At 37.7% G+C, this 16654-nt stretch overlaps 1 protein-coding gene across 1 annotated transcript in view; it reads left to right on the top strand.

Annotated features, from left to right (window-relative positions):
* The window catches only part of Sox30 (SRY-box 30), a 32191-nt gene extending 16876 nt beyond the window's left edge, over positions 1-15315 (top strand). Inside the window, exon 5 of the mRNA XM_028777745.1 lies at positions 14284-15315. Within this exon, the coding sequence (XP_028633578.1) occupies positions 14284-14665 (382 nt within the window). The 3' untranslated portion in view covers positions 14666-15315. The remainder of the gene's footprint in view (positions 1-14283) is intronic.
* The last annotated feature ends 1339 nt before the right edge of the window (positions 15316-16654 follow it).

The following is a 16654-nucleotide window of genomic DNA, read 5'->3' as shown; positions in this document are numbered from 1 at the left end:
AGTTTTCAGCAAACTAACTCAAAAAAACAATAAAGCACAGTCCATTCAAAGGCAAAACTAAGAGTTGGATGAGGTGGCATGTGCCTGCAATCCTTTACTCAAGAGGCTGGAGCAGGAGGAGCGTAAGTTCAACGCCAGCCTGGGTTTCATAACAAATATTAGACTTAATAGGAAGTAGCCTGAGCTACCTTAAAATGAACGAATGAACTGGTGAGCAAATGGGTAAAAATAAAACCAGTATAAACTTCAATTATGGAGTCTAGAATTGAGTTTGATAAAGACCATAGGCCATTACTAAGTAAATAACTAAAAAAAAATATGCTTAAAGGCATGGATCAGTTTTTTAAACGATTTTATAAGTGAATTTGTATTTTCCCTGTGTGTGTGTGTGTGTGTGTGTGTGTGTGTGTGTGTGTTTGTTGAAGGTGTTGGATCCCCTGGAGCTGGAATTAAAGACAGTTTTGCGCTGCCGTGTAGGTGCTAGGAATTGAATCTTGGTCAGTCCTCTGGAAGAGCAGCTAGTGCTTTTAACTATTGAGTCATCTTTCTAGCCTTGATAATTTTTTAAAATTAAATTGAAGATACTAATGATGGCTTAAAAAAAAGAACAACAAATAGAAATTCTGAAGTTGAACCAATATGAATAACCAAAATGAAAAATTCAGCAGAGGGCCTCAAACAGAATTCAACTGGCAGAGGAAAATGTCACCAAACTTGAAAATAGACTGATATGTGTTGCACAGTCAGAACAGACTGGGGACAAAAGAATGAAAAAGAAATTAACAGAGCCTTTGAACTACTTAAGTACAGATTCATCATTGAGTACAGCACATATATGAAATCAAAGTACAAAAAGAAGGAAGCATAGAAATACTGGGCTAAAATGTTGGTAAGATGTTGCAGTGCATAAAAGCTACCTTTTGCCCTGTCCCTACATCCCACAAGCCTGACATCAATTACTGGAACCCTGACCCCATGGAGGAGGGTGAGAACTGACTCCTTAGTCTTCTGACCTCCATATGCATTCACCCAACAGCACAGACACATGCACAAACTAATAATATTAAAGTTTAAAGGATATACATTAAAAAATTATAAACTACCTAATTGTGTTGAGAATGATATTCAAGAAGCCCAGGAAATTTTGAGTATGATAAATACAGAGAGATTTACACTTAGACACGTTATAGTAAAATGCTGAAAGATAAAGTCATCTTGAAAGTAGCCACAGAAAGTTAAATCATTGTATACAAAAGAACTCTTAGAAATCCATAACTGACTTTCCAGTAGAAGCTATAGAGGTCAGCATTTATACCCAAAGAAAGAATAAAACTGTTCACTAAGAATCTGTTAGCTGATGAATCTTAACTTTTAATGAAGATAAATATGTTCTCATATAATCAAAACCTGAGATAAAGACATATATGAGGTGTGTATGTGCAAGTGTATGTGTGTGTAATGTTTTACAGGGCTAGGGATTGAAACAAATATTAAAGGGCGTCCTTTTGTTATTGTTTTTCATGAGGGTTTTTTTGTGTTTTTATTTTTTATTTTGAGATAGGGTCACACTATGTACTTCTGCTTGTCCTGGAACTCACTGTGTAAACCAGGTTACCTTGATCTGCCTGCCACTTCCTCCCACGTGCTGGGATTAAAGACATGCACCACTATTCCTGGCTTAAAGGATGTTCTTTATGTTGAAACTAAATAAATTCTGTGGTAACATGAATCCAGGCAAAGAGTACCATTAATGTTATTACATAACATAAAAATACTATAAAAGGCCAGGTGGTGGTGGCATACATCTTTGATCACAGCACTCAGGAAGCAGAGGCAAGTGACTCTGCCTTGGAGGCTAGCTTGGTCTACAGAGTGAGTTCTAGGACAGCCAGGGCTACACAGACAAACCCTGTCTAGAAAAAAAAAGTATATGTATATATACATATATATTCATTCTACGGCCTTTAACTGATTTTAAAACTATGTTTAAAATACATGGGATATTTGTGTTTTCTTGGAATAGAGGACAGCAATATATAGGAATGTTATACATTGGCAGTAGCAGCTAGTAAATGTGTAATTGTCTCAGAGAAAGGAGATGAAGCCAGGTGATAACCCACAGGAATAAATGAAGACACCCAGAAGTGGTAAATAATAGTGTTAATACACACTATATAAGTATTTACTTAATGCCCATTCACTTCTTGGTTTATTTAATAGATATAAAATTCTATAAAGTAATACTAGGGTTTGTAATATATGCAAATGTAGTTTTCCTATGATGGTAATAAAAGAGGGAAGATGAAATATATATAGAAGCAACATTGTAAAGTGAATTATCTTTACTATAAATATAAGCAGTGAATTAATCTGGTGGCTGTATTTCTTAACCAGCTAATTCCCCAATAACTACACAGAGAAACTAAGATTTATTAAAATTGCTTTGATCCAAATACTAAGCAATTATTACTTTATTCTAAACCTCCATACTAGTCAGGCTTCCTCTCAGACAATATTCCCATATTAACTTGGCTTTTTTCAGCCTTTCTTGATTCTGTTCTGTTTTCCTGATGTTCTTTCTCTACCTCCATCATGGCTCCTTATTCCACTTCTTCTCTCTTTCTCTACCCCTCCTAGAATTGGAAGCCCTACCTAGTTCTCTCTCTAAAGTTCTATATTGGCTCATTGACTTTTTTTGGCAAGGCAGAGAATGAAATAGTAGCAATGTTTATACAAATTTGAGACGGGAATATATAAGAATAAACATAACAAAGCCATGTCCAGATTGAAACAAAATATGAGGGCAGAGAAATCAGCATTTAAATAACACACACAAGGGTAAACTTTACACAGTACAAAAACATTATGCCTGTATTTTCCCTTTTTTGTATAATAAAAGGTTCTTTCCCTTATAATAATACACTATATACAATAATAACAATTATGAAAACCATGACATATGATACACATCTACACTGTTAGGCCATACTATTTGACAATTAAGGAAAAATCTCAATTTTTTATCCTATCTTGGTGTATTTTAAAGTTTTATGCCTAACTTAGATTTTATTCTAACTTGCATTATCAACATAAAAACATCTTCTTAAAGACCTAAAACATCTTAATCCTAAACAACTCAAGCTTAATTATGAGACTATAGCTATCTAGTCCTCAACCCCATCAGAGACCTGAGAAGAAGTAATTGTTATCTGAGTAAGTACTAAGTGCAGGTAAGCAGCTTCCAAGAGTATATAAAAGACAGAAATAGTTGGCTGCTTGAAGAGTTTCCCAGAATTGTCTCTATAACATTGGAGCATCTGCCTTCAGCCTTCTCGCCCAGTATATCTAACAGACTCTTTGTGAAGCGGGAATTGTGAAGGACTTGTTTACTTTGTCTTGGCAGAGCCTGGCAATCTGCTTCCAGTCAGCTTCCCTTTGTCAGTTTGTCCTTTCTGGGCAGCATTTTGTTTGTTAGTTGTAGCAATACAGTTTCTTTACCCAGTGGCTAGCTTGCCACAGTTGAAGTAACTCCATATGGAAGCTACTATTGATCATCATCTTTGAAGTGAAATGGAGGCACTGTCAGGAGACCTGTCTCATAATCAAAAAGATTTTTTAAATAATAAAACAATTTAAAATATCATATTCTGTGGATCTCTTGAGGGTTTTGAAGACCAGGTATCTATAGTATATCTGAATTGTCAAATATTGTTTATTCTTAGCTATTTACTATCTGAATAACCTTGAAAACATCTTGTTGTAAATAACTCAACATTTTACTTAACATACAAAATAATAGATTTCAATCTGTTGTTCTCATACATGGGTAGCAAGCATTACATTGTTAATACTCATCTCACACTGCCTTCTCTCCAATCCCTTCTGTGCTGCTGACTCTCTTTCCTCACCCTCAGTTCTTTGCCAGTTCATGTCACATGTGTATATTTGCATGTGTGTGTATATGTGTGTATAAACATAGATACTATATGTAAAAGAAATCATACAGTATTTGTCTTCCCTTCATTACTCCCTTGTTCTTTTGGTCCCTTAAAGACCCTTCCTCTTCCTCATATTATCCCTCTGATACTTTCATGACCTATGTATACATACTTTTTTAAAATATAGATTCTTAATATGAGAGAGTATGCAATATTTGTCTTTCTGTGATGGCTTATTTTGCTTAGTATAACCCCCAGTTTCATCTATTTTCCTGTTAGTGACATAATATCAGTGTTCTCTGTGGCCGAATAAAACTCCCATTACACATACATACATACTTACATATGTCACATTTTATTTATTCTTCTGTTAAATGGCATTCTATACTATTAGTAGACCCATAGCAAATATGGATATGCAAGTATCTTTGTGTTTTACTGACTTATATTTATTTCTTAGAGTGTGTTCCATGTAGAAGCAGAAGTGTAACTGGGTTCTGTGGTAGGTTTTTGGTTTTTTTTGGAGGGGGGAGGTGTTGTTGTTGTTTTAGGAATTTGTATACTGTTTTAATAGTGAATAATCTAATTTTACATTCCCACCAGCAGTATATAGGAATCCCCTTTTCTACCATTCTTTCCCCCACATCCTCATCAGCATTTGTTCGTAGTTTACTTGATGGTAGCCATGCTAACTGGAGTAAGGTGGAATTTCCATGTGGTTTTTAATTTGATTTTTTTTTGGCTTAGTTTTTCTTGATGCGTTGACTTTCATCTTATTCTGTGGATAGCTCTACCAATGAGCTATGTTTCTTAGTAACTATAGATAGTTAGAGCTTGTTTTTTTTTTTTTCACTTAATCAGCTACTTCATATTTCTTGATTTGTGAATTGAGACTATCTATATTTAAAGTATTACTGAAAATGTCTACCAATTCATGTAATCTTGTTGCTTGGATTATTGTTCATTGTGTCTTTTTATCTGTACTAGCATTAAGAGCTTGCTGGTTCATTGTACTGGATATGATGGGTTCCCTCTTAGCTCTCCTTTGTCTAGTCCTCAAAAACATTATTCCTTTTCTGCGTTCCCATGATTGAGGCTGTCTTTCTTCTGAGTATAGTATTCCTGTTAGTATCTTTTCAGTGCTGGTGAGATGGTAATGAGCTTCCCTAGTGTCTGCTTGTCTTGAAATACATAATACTCCAGTGGTTTTCAACCTTCCTGATGCTGCAACCCTTTAATACTTTCTTTCATGTTGTGGTGACCCCAATCATAAAATTATTGTCATTGCTACTTTATAACTGTAATTTTGCTACTGTTATTAATCATAATGTAAATATCCGATGTGTAGGATATCTGGTATGTGTTCCCAAAGGGGTTTAGATAGAAAGTTTAGAACTGCTCTGATAGTCAAGATGTCAGAAATACAAAGTAACTATTAAAAGTTCTAAGGGAAAACTGCCAATTCACCCTCCAAGGCAAACACATCAGCTAATATTAGATCTCTTGCAAGTAACCCTAAAAACTAGGTAAACATAGAATGATATATTTCATCCCTTGAAAATAAATGCCAATCAAGGCTGCTATATATCCAAGGGCTGGAGAGATAGCTTATCAGTTAAGATCACCAGCCACTCTTCCAGTGCACCAACATGGCAGCTCACAATGCTCTGTAACTCTAGTCCCAGTGGATCTGATGCTTTCCTGTGGCTTCTGTAAACACTGCATTCCTGTGGTACATATATGTGTGCAAGCCAAATGGCTATACATATAAAAACAGTAAACAAATTTTATTTTCTTTTAAAAAAAACCAACAGATTGCTATATCCAGCAAAAGTGATGGTGCAAAAATATGGTATACAGAGAACCTAAGACAAAGCCATACTCCAAAGTTTCCAGACATCAGCAGGGAAGGGAGGGATGAATGTGCTGAACAGTCAAATTGCTGTTGGGAAAGACACTGTGGTCAGTGGGTATTCTTCCTCCACATTTATTAACATCGTGAAGAGTAACATCTATACACGCAAGTGCTTTTTAACAACACAGACCACTCTGTTATAAGACGAGTTGGCGTGATCCTGTGCATATTGTGAGGGAGAATTATATAGGAATTCTTTGTACTAATGTTTATTTTGGTTACGGGCCTAAAATTTCTGTAAAAGGTAAAAGGTTTTTAAGAAGCACAGAAAAGGAAAAAAGAAAACCCCAATGTGGTACTGACATGAAGATAGACATTGTAAGTAATGGTGTAGAACTCAGTTACAAAAAAAGGAAATCTATTCTCACTTCATTTTCAGCAGGGATGTTCCAAAACCCTTTAGTGGGGAAAAGAAGAGAGTTTAACAAATGGTACAGTAACAATTGAATAGGAATAGCCACATACCTGCAATTAAATTGCACTCTTAGCTCTCACTACAAAATTTCTTTATCTTAAAATTTTGAATATCTAGAATAAGAGCTAAAACCATAAAATCCTTGGAAGACCATAAAGGTCTCTTGTAAGGGTGCATTCTATGATTTGAGTTTGGTGATGCTTAGGTCCTACATCAGGAACATGAGCAACAAAGGAAAAAAAGTAGATTAAAACACATCATGATTAAAACAACTTTTGCGTCAAGAGGTATCCAAAAAAAAGAGAGAACTCACAGAATGTGAGTTTGCAGATCATGTGTACATAGCCTATAACAAGACATACAAAGAACGTTTTCAATGCAATAAAAGGCAGTTCAGCTTATAAGTAAGCAAAATCCAAGTAGATGTTCTTGAAAGAAAATGACCATGTAGCCAATAAGTACATGGCCTGCAGGACTCAATAGTCATTACAGAAACACACAGTAAAAGCACAGGAATGTAACTCCAGAATCCCTGGCTAGAATGTGCTAAAGTAATGTTTTAAATTAGCATGTTGGAGAAGTTAGAACCCACATTTATTGCTGGTGGAAATGAATGTGGCACAGGCTTTTCTGAAAACTGCTACTTCCCTAGGACATTTAAGTATACAGTGAGTAGTGACTTCCCTCTTTGCAAGTTAGAAACTTGTCATTAGGGAAGACATCTGCACAGATAGATGTAAGGAGTCAAGAGTTGTTAAGAGTCTAAAGAATAGAATTTATAGACAATTTTTATAATAGGCTAGATTATAGACAGTTAATTATAAGCTTGATAGAAATCTAAAATTTGAATACTAAGCAGATAGCTCAACATTGCCATTATTACAAACTATAGTAAACTTAGTGGCTTAAACAGTATAAATTAATTACTGTTTCGTAGTTGCTGAAATTTTGGGTGCGTGTGTAAGCATGATACGGAGGTCAGAGGACAATCTTAGGTTTTGGACATTGTCTTCAACCAATGAAGACAGTTGTTGTTTGCCACTGCTTAAGCTAAGCCAGTTGGCCCATGGGCTTTCAGGGATTCTACTGTCTCTACCTTTAGCTTGTTTTAGGTTACCTGGATTATAAGCTTTGTGCTGCTACCTGCTACCTGGCCTTTCTGTGGGTTATAGGGGCTTGTATTGCCCTCATGCTTTTATGATAAGTGCTTTACCCGCTGAACCCAGCCCTTTTCTTGTTTTTTTTTTTTTTTTTGTTTTTACAAAATATTATTTGAAATTGCCGGGCGGTGGTGGCGCACGCCTGTAATCCCAGCACTTGGGAGGCAGAAGCAAGCAGATTTCTGAGTTCAAGGCCAGCCTGGTCTACAGAGTGAGTTCTAGGACAGCCAGGGCTACACAGAGAAACCCTGTCTCAAAAAAACCAAATATATATATATATGTATATATATGTGTGTGTGTGTGTGTGTATGTATATGTATGTATACGTATGTATATATATATATTATTTGAAATTTTCATAACTGCATACACCTTGTTTTTATAAGCACACAAATAATTGGAATCATGTTCGTTCTGCTCACTACAATGTCACCTTGATACAGTCACATCTGAAAAGACCCCTATTTCCAAGTAATCATATTTTGAGGTTCTAGGTAGACATGAATATTGAAGGGGCACTCTTCAACCCACTGATTGAGCTTAAAACAAAGGTATCAGGGGCTGGTTGACTTGCTCCCCTGAGCCATTTTCCAAGCCAGTGACTCAAGGTGTGCTTTACTTTGGAGCAGAAGACACGTGTGTAATTTCGTATAGGTCAGAGCAGTTCATGGAAGGGGAAGAGTATGCAGGGGTCTGTGCTGTCATCTTGCATCTGCATTTCACAGCTCCTGGGCATTCTCAGAGAACAGGTTCTGAGTTCTGGTACCTTCAGTTCAGCTGGAGGTGAACATGACCTGTACCACCAGCTACAGTGGTCACTGGGGACTTAGTGACCAGCCCAGTGAGTACAAAGGTCCAACACATTAAATGTGAGGACAGAGGATGACTCTTATTGCCTTCACCATGGAGGAGAAACTTTAAAATTTTTGTGACTCTGTTATTTACAGTTTGTTACAGAAAATGTCATATGCAAGAAGGTAACAGTGTGGCATAATGTGCCCCACATGGCGACACCTAGCTTCAGAAGCTGACATTTTACTATTCTTGCTTCTTGAATTTCCCCTTACTTTGGGAACAAGAATATATTTTAGAGCAAATCACAGATTTCATATAGCTCACATACAGTGCAGTACAGTTTCATACTTCATCCATGTAGCCTCATCTAAAATCTAAAATGCAAATTCAATTTTTTTCTGTTGGTGTTCAAAAAGTTTCAGATTTCAGAAGGTCACTTTCAATTTCAACTGTGGAAAACAGAAATATTTGTGAAGAAAGCCTATGCAAATCTCCAAAACTCAAAAGCAAAACAAGACTCAGGGCTGGGGAGATGGCTCAGTGGGTAAAGGCTCTTGTTACTAAGCTTATTGACCTGAGTTCCATACCCAGGACCTATATGATGGAAAGAGAGAACCAACTCCAAAAGTTGTCTTTCAGCCCCTCACATGCACAGTAGCACATGTGTCCCTTCCCCAGAGTAAGTATATATAAACCACATCATCCAGAAATCACGTCACTTCTGGCTCTAAACATTTTGGGTAAAGAATACACTACACACACACACACACACACACACACACACACACACACACACGCACTTACTACAGATTTACGAAATGACTGCCTGCCATCTCATAGGAGAAATTTTTATGTGCCTTATTATTAATCAGCAATTCATCTGCCTTTGCTTTTCCTTTATTGTCTCAAACCTGACTTTTTACAAGTGGTGCATAAATCAAGAGCCAACCAAGTTTACACATTGGTTGGATTATCGCCTTAGCTTTCAGCAGTGGCTATACAAGAAACAAAAGCTTATCCACATCTTGGATGTGGCTTTTTACATCCTAGGGCATTGACATGTAGATCTAAGATCTTTGTTATTTCCTCCCCTTCTTCTTCCTCTTCCTTCTCCCCCTCTTCCTTTTTTCTTCCTCCTCCTCCTCATAGGTCGTATGTTTCATGAAGGAGTACATAAAATTGGTTTTCTCTCTAGTGACATAAAGAATGCCTGTGGATCCATATGGTGTTAGCATGGTTGTGTCTTCATCACCCTTCCTGCTGAGTCAGTGCACACTCAACTCCTGGCAGCATGCTGGTTGCACAATAGGACAATGGTTCTCAACCTAAGGGTTGCAACCCCTTTGGGGGTTACACATATTTACATTGTTTCATAACAGTTGCAAAATTACAGTTATGAATCAGAAATGAAAGAATTGTATGGTTATGGGGGGTCGCCATAACCTGAGGAACTGTATTAAATAGTTGCAGCATTAGGAAGGTTGAAAATGCACTAGAACTTGAAAAATGCAAGTGTTTAGGCCCTACCCTAGGTGGAGAAAATCAGAAGCTATAGATAGAGCCTTAGCAGCAGCATTCCTTTGTGTTTGGTACTTAATATCTGTATATCTTTATGGAACTTGATGTATCTACAAAGGATAGTAAAAGATTTCAATCTGTTAGTATTAATCATGTTATGTGCTTGAAAATTTACTTGTCCAGTCATTTTGAGATGTAGCACAGATTGTTTTAACCAGTAGTTACCTAGTAGTTGTAGAGAAGAACCAGTATCCTGTCACTCTGTGTTTTGGTGCCATATCCTCTGTCCTTTCTAGGCTCCAGCCATCAGATTCCATTGTTCTTCCCCAAGACCAATTTACTATTTTCAAAAAAATGAATGATAGTATGGCATTTGTGTTTCTATCTGGCTTTTTTCACTTAACATAATAATTCCCATTTCTACTCATGTTTCTGCAAATGGTTTTTCATATTCCATTCTTTTTATGACTGAATAGTATTCTAGTGTGTAATGATACCACAGCATCATTATCTGTTCATCCATTGAAGGGCATTGGACTGATTGTATATTTGTGAATAGTGCAATAAGAAATATGGGAATATAAGTATCTTCTGGTATAATGACCTCAGCTTTGAATGTGTCTTACCTAGCTAGGGACTTGAATATGGCCATTTGATTATTTCCTTTTTGGGTATTTAGTGGCTCTGTATTCTAAATATTGATCCATTGTTGAATGAATCATTTGCAAGTGTTTTTTTCCACTCGGTAGATCTCATTTCTTCACTGTGTGAGAACATAGCTCATCATCCCATTTGTCTGTTTTCATTATCTCTGCCATTTGTCATTAAAATCAAGTAGTCACCTACATCACAGCAGTGTCTGGAAGCCTTCCTCCTGCTCCTGCAGTGATGTTAGAAGTTCATGTTTTCCATGTCAGCCTTTGCTCCACTGTCAGTGAGAGGAGGGGATGCAGTGTTCTGCTGCCCGTGTACATGTATTGTTCCAGCACTGTTTAGTAACAGACCGAGTTTTCTTTGTCCACCTTGCTGTAAATGTTTTATTATTATGGCTTTTGTGAGTGGGGTGATCTCTTGTTTTCCTTTCCAGCAGTTTCATTGTATGGCCTATGTTTGGAATCTTAGAGAACATCATAATGATGTGGGAGAATACAAGTGTGAGGTCAGCCATAGTTATATACTGAGCCCAAAGGGCAACCAGGGCTGCCCAGAGAAAGACCAATTTTTGTATGCTTAATGCATAGTCTTCAGCTTTACTAAATTTATGTATCAGTTCTAACAGCTTTTTGATGGAGAATTTAGATTTTTCTCTCTATAAAAATCTCATATGCAAACATGGATAATTTAACTTCCAGTCTAGATATTCTATTTTCTCTTTCCTGGTACTCATACTAAGACTTCTCAGTACTGTGTTAAATAAGAGTGGTGAAATCAGATACCTTTGTGTTTTACAACCTTAGAGAAGATGTTTGCAGTTTTCTTGCTCAGTATCATATAGGCTGTGGGGTTTGCATATACAGCCTTTAGTATTTAGAGGAGTTCTTTCTATATATGATTTGGTGAAGGTGTTTTGCTATGATAAAATATTGAATCTTACTGCACACTCTTTGTGTATGGTGATGAAGATATATTACAGTCCTAAGTTGTGGTGATGTGTTATGCTTATTGGTTTGTATATGTTGAATTCTTGAATTTCATTTTATCATGGAGTTTTATCTTTTCCATGTACCAGTAAATATCGGTTACTAGTATTTTATTGAGAAAAATTTCAGCCATGTTTATCCAAAATATAGGTCTATAGTTTTCCTGATTTTCATGCCAGGGTAATGAGAAAAGCTAGACCTATAAAAGTGTTTGGCAGAGTTCCTTCCATTTCAGTTTTTAAAAACAGTTTTCAAAGAATTGGAACTAGTTCTTCAAATGGACAGTATAATTCAGTAGTCAGTGCATTAGGTCTTGGGAAATCCTTTACACTTGAGGCTTCAGTCTCACTACTCAGTACTGGTTTGTTGAGTTTAGATTTTCCCTCCTTCTCTCCCTACCTCCATCTTTCTTCTACCCCTGCTCCCATTTACTTTTCAAGTTTTGTTTCTCTGTGTAGCCAGCTGCATTGTTTGCATTGAACTCAGTATGAATCCAAGTTGGCCTCAAACCTGAATCCTCCTGCCACTTCCACCTGTGTGCTGGAGTTACAAACAAACCACCATGCCTACTTCTGTTATGATTGACTCAGTTGTAGTGCTTTGTATGTGCTACTCATGGATTCATCCCTTTTTCTAGGTTTCTAGTTATTTCAGTATGCAGTTTCTCATGATAGTTTTCATGACCCTTTGTGTTTCTGGACTGTCTGTTACATTATCTTTTTCATCTTTGATTTTGTTTGAGATATTCTCTCTCTCTCTCTCTCTCTCTCTCGCTCTCTCTCGCTCTCTCTCGCTCTCTCTCTCGCTCTCTCTCGCTCTATCTCTTTCTCTCCCCCTCCATCCCTCCCTACTTCCCTCCCTCCCTCCCTCCCTCCCTCCCCCACCCGTCTGTATGTGTGTGTAGTCTAGCTTGAAGTTTGTCCATCTTCTTTTCCTTTAGTTTATTTCTTCCCTGTTTCTTTCCTTCTATTAATTTTTGATCTGTTTTATTGTTGCTTTTCTGAGTCCTTAAGATGTACTGTTTGATGTTGGCTTTAGGTTGTTTGGTTTTCTGATATATGAGGATATTTCTATACATTTCTCTTTGGTTATGTTGCATAGTTTTGGGAGGTTTATTTTCACTTACTGCCAGAAAATGTTTATTCTCCTTTTAATTTTTCCAGTTACCCATTAGTTTATTCCTCCCTGTGTCCACTATTTTTACATTTTCCATTTTTCTTGTTGCTATTGATTTGTAAGTTTATCTCATTGTGCTCCCAGGAGGTGCATGATATTATTTCATTTTAAAGCATTATCAGTTTTTAAAGCATTATCAACACTTGATTTGGGGTGTACCGACTCTATGAGTTATCTGAGAGGATGTTCCACGTGCAGTTGAGAGGAATGTGCTCCATTCTGTTGGATGACAAGTACATGTCTAGAAGGCATGCATACAATATTCTTTCTGTGTATTGGCTAATATTATTTTTCTAATCAAGTTAACATGTTTTTTCCTAATGGAGGGAATGCTTTTATAGCTACTCATTTTTACCCACATAACCCTGGGACCAGCTTTGTTATAACTGACTTGTGAATATGACACTAACTTGGTTTTCCATACAGTACAGTCATGCAACATTAGTCTTTCAAACTATAGCACATGTCTGATATATATGAGGATTTTAAGGTTTTTAAATTTTCTACCATGCCTTGAAACTGGATCTTTTGAAAGACAGTTACTAATTGAGCAATTATGTCTGCAGTAGATGAAGACTTTATATGTGAAGTAGGTTTGATATCCTCTTTGACATCCACATGGAGTTCAGTGGATGGAAGATCCTGAAGGCTTCCCCCTTCAGCTGTGTGATCAAAGTCATGGCAGTGAGGGCACAAAGGCAGAGCACATGCTTTAAATTCTAAATACCCAAAGTAGAATGATGCAGTATGGTTGTAAACCTAAAAAAATGTTAACACTGACTTATATCTGTGGTATTCAATGCTAGCAAGGTACCTTGTATATTGCAGGGTTTGGAGTGGGACATCTTCAGAGAGTTTCAGACAGTGATCTGGTACATCTCTCATACATTTGAAAGGAAAGAGAGTTGGTCTTCCATCCTACCATCCTTCCTATCCTCCTCCCTTTTTTTCTTCTCTCCCTTGCCCTCTTCCTCTTTCCTCATTCAGAAGATACAGTGCAGTGACTGGTTTTCCAAGGTTTTACAAATGAATGTTGTCATTGTGTTAGCTGTCACTAGATGGCGTGCATGACCCCAATTTCTGTGTAATTCATCTTCACCTCCAAAGAGATTAAATACTTAAAGAGAATTGGCAACTGGATTTGAGTGACAAGATTATTAGCTTTGCCTTTCAAAAGTCAGTTGTAAAACTGCAGAAGTTTTTTTCACAGTCTTTCTCCATGATGTTTTGTTTGTTTGCAAAAGCATAGTGTGGAATCAGTTCTAATGTCTTATAGTACAGAGAATATTCTAAATGTACTCTGTTACTGTGTCTTTGGTAAAATTAAGCTGGAGTTTTGTGTTCCAGAGCTGCAGTCTCTAGCAGTCCCTCCTTCCCCATTCTAGGAAGAACAGGAGCCACTTTACAGTTTACACATTACACCTGCCCTTCTTGTTGTCACACAACTTGTATTTCCGTGTCCAACACTGTGTGTGGTGTGAGGTGGTGGAGAGGTGGGGGCTGGGGGGAGGACTATCTTTATCCTCGTTATCAAAGGTAAGGAGCTAGAAACTTGGGAGAGGTGATCATGTCAGGGGTGGCATCCATTCAAAGTGCCTCTGTGTTTTGAGTGGGGATGGATAGGCAGTGGGAAGATCTCCAGGGAATGCACCTAACCTTGTCTGTGGGCCAGGCATTGTGGGCAAGATCTAACGTCGTTTTTGTTTGTTTTTGTTTTCTGTCACAGCACGTGCCCTTATAGTCGGCCTCCCTTTGGCTATGGAAATTTTCCAAGTTCAATGCCAGAATGTCTTGGTTATTATGAAGACAGGTACCAAAAACATGAGGCTATATTTTCAGCTTTAAATAGAGACTATCCCTTCAGAGACTATCCAGATGAGCACACACACAGTGAAGACTCTCGGAGCTGTGAGAGCATGGATGGACCCCCGTACTACAACAGCCATGGCCACAGTGGGGAAGAGTACTTGAGTCCCATGCCTCCACTGGACATTGGAGCCTTGGAGAATGTCTTCACAGCCCCAGCGTCAGCTCCCTCTGGTGTCCAGCAAGTCAATGTCACTGACAGCGACGAGGAGGAAGAAGAAAAAGTGCTCAGGAATTTATAGTTTAAAACAAATATGCACAGAAAATAAACATTTCTTAAAATATATTCTGGGTCAGTTGGTGTGAGAAAAAAAGCCTAGGGTGCTTTGCTGAGCGTGTTCAGCCATGCTCTGAGGAGTCAGGACCAAGTGCCGTTTGTGTCTTCCTAAGCTCTCCTTAGTGACCCTGGACTCCCGACGCCTCAGCATAGGGATCATAAAACCTAAAGTAGTTATTGTCATGGCTGAAACTTGCACCAACATGTGTTAGCATTACGTTATCTTGGAAAATGCGAAACACAGAAAGCTCCCCGTGGCATGTGAGGACACCTGTGAGTATATCTGCATGGCAAGTGTGATTAGCATTTTATCTCAGGGTACATTATTTTATTTTTCTGAAAAAAATTTGGTGTTTATATATTTATGGATGTTGTCAGTTTTTATGTAACATTTTGAAAATATTTTGATAACTTGTAGACATGGACTAGAACTCAGTTGCTAAATTTGATTTACACTAATAACCAATTATAAGTTAAAAATGTATTTTAATGACACCTGGGCAGTTCCTTCAGATATAGTCATTTCTGTTACTGAACATTTTATCATCAGTTTAACTATCTTTCCCATTTGGTATGCATTGTTATATTGTTGTTGTAACTAAATAAACAGATGAAAACACTCTTGTTGAATGTTTTCTGTTGAGAGGAGGGAGATGAGTGCAGAGTGCTGGTCAGGGGTGGTGAGCTTTTATGCCACTTGCAGATACTTTATTAGATACCAGCAGAGTGGCACAGAACTCTGGTAGTTCATATATTAATTACATGTGTCATTTCTGTGACAAAATACCTGAGAAAAACAACTCAAAGAAGGATTTATTTTGCCTCATGGTTTTTGGTGCAGTGCATCATGGGGAAATGCATGGTGTCAGGACCGTGAGGTGGCTGGCCACATTCCAGCTGTGCTCAGGAAGCAGCAGATGAATTTGGTACTAAGGTTGCTTCCTCTTTATAAGTCAAAAATCCCAGCCCATGGGATGATGCCATCCACATTTAGAGTATGCTAACCTGATCTCAAGTTAACCTGATCTACAAACTTCCTCAGACATGCCAAGAAATTTATCTCCTATCTCCGTGTAAACCATCACAGTTTGCAAGAGGTTTGAACCTGAACCGTCAAAGATGTGTATGTATATTCTAATGCTATTATACAAGTCTGCATATGATAACACTGCTCACAGGGATTATTGAGTTCATTGAAGACCATGGAATTTACAATTCTACACACCTGTAGACTTAACTCATAGTGAAAACCAACAAAAATGCCATTCGTGGTCACAGTTTGGCAAGCATCTGTTTGTGAATAAAGAAGACCCCCTTCAGAATAGAGTAAGATGGCCAGAGGTGAGATCATTTTAAAAGATATCTACAAGAAGAAAGTGAATTGGTGGGAAATTGCCACAAATCGGGACACTTCCCTCAGGCATCTGTGTAAGTTGTATAAACTGAAGTCTCCTTACTTAAACTTTGTAAGTGTGAGCTTCCAGTGACTGGATATTGGAGAAGAGTTGGTTTTTTTTTTTTTTGAAAGAAAGCCTTGTTGTCGTCATCTGAATGTTAATGGCAAAGTATTGCTGCAAAGCTATTGGGAAAAAAATGTTTGTTTTCTGAGGTAAACCTCTGAACATTTTTTAAGACTCAAGAGTATGTCCAGGAAAGCTTTCTTTAGAACTTCAGATTGGCTGGGAACCATAATTGTCCCATAATATAGCAGATATTTGAGCAGAGTGGTGTTCAGTGTGTATCATTCACTGCTGAGATGCCACAGCCTTGTTACCAAACTAAAAGTTACTGTTGGTGATGTGTTTCAGCACCCTCAAGCTGTGGGTGTAATGTTTGCACGTCTCTAATTTCTATTTTCTGGTGTGATGCTCATTGCGTGTGTGCACCTGTGAATGCAGGCCTGGAGGCCAGAGGATGGCATGGTTATCTTCCTCAGTCACTCTCACTGAGCCTG

Source organism: Grammomys surdaster, unplaced genomic scaffold, assembly GCF_004785775.1.
Source record: "Grammomys surdaster isolate TR1022 unplaced genomic scaffold, NIH_TR_1.0 313, whole genome shotgun sequence".
In the NCBI taxonomy this organism is placed as follows: Eukaryota; Metazoa; Chordata; class Mammalia; order Rodentia; family Muridae; genus Grammomys; species Grammomys surdaster.
This window is presented reverse-complemented; position numbering and strand designations above follow the sequence as displayed.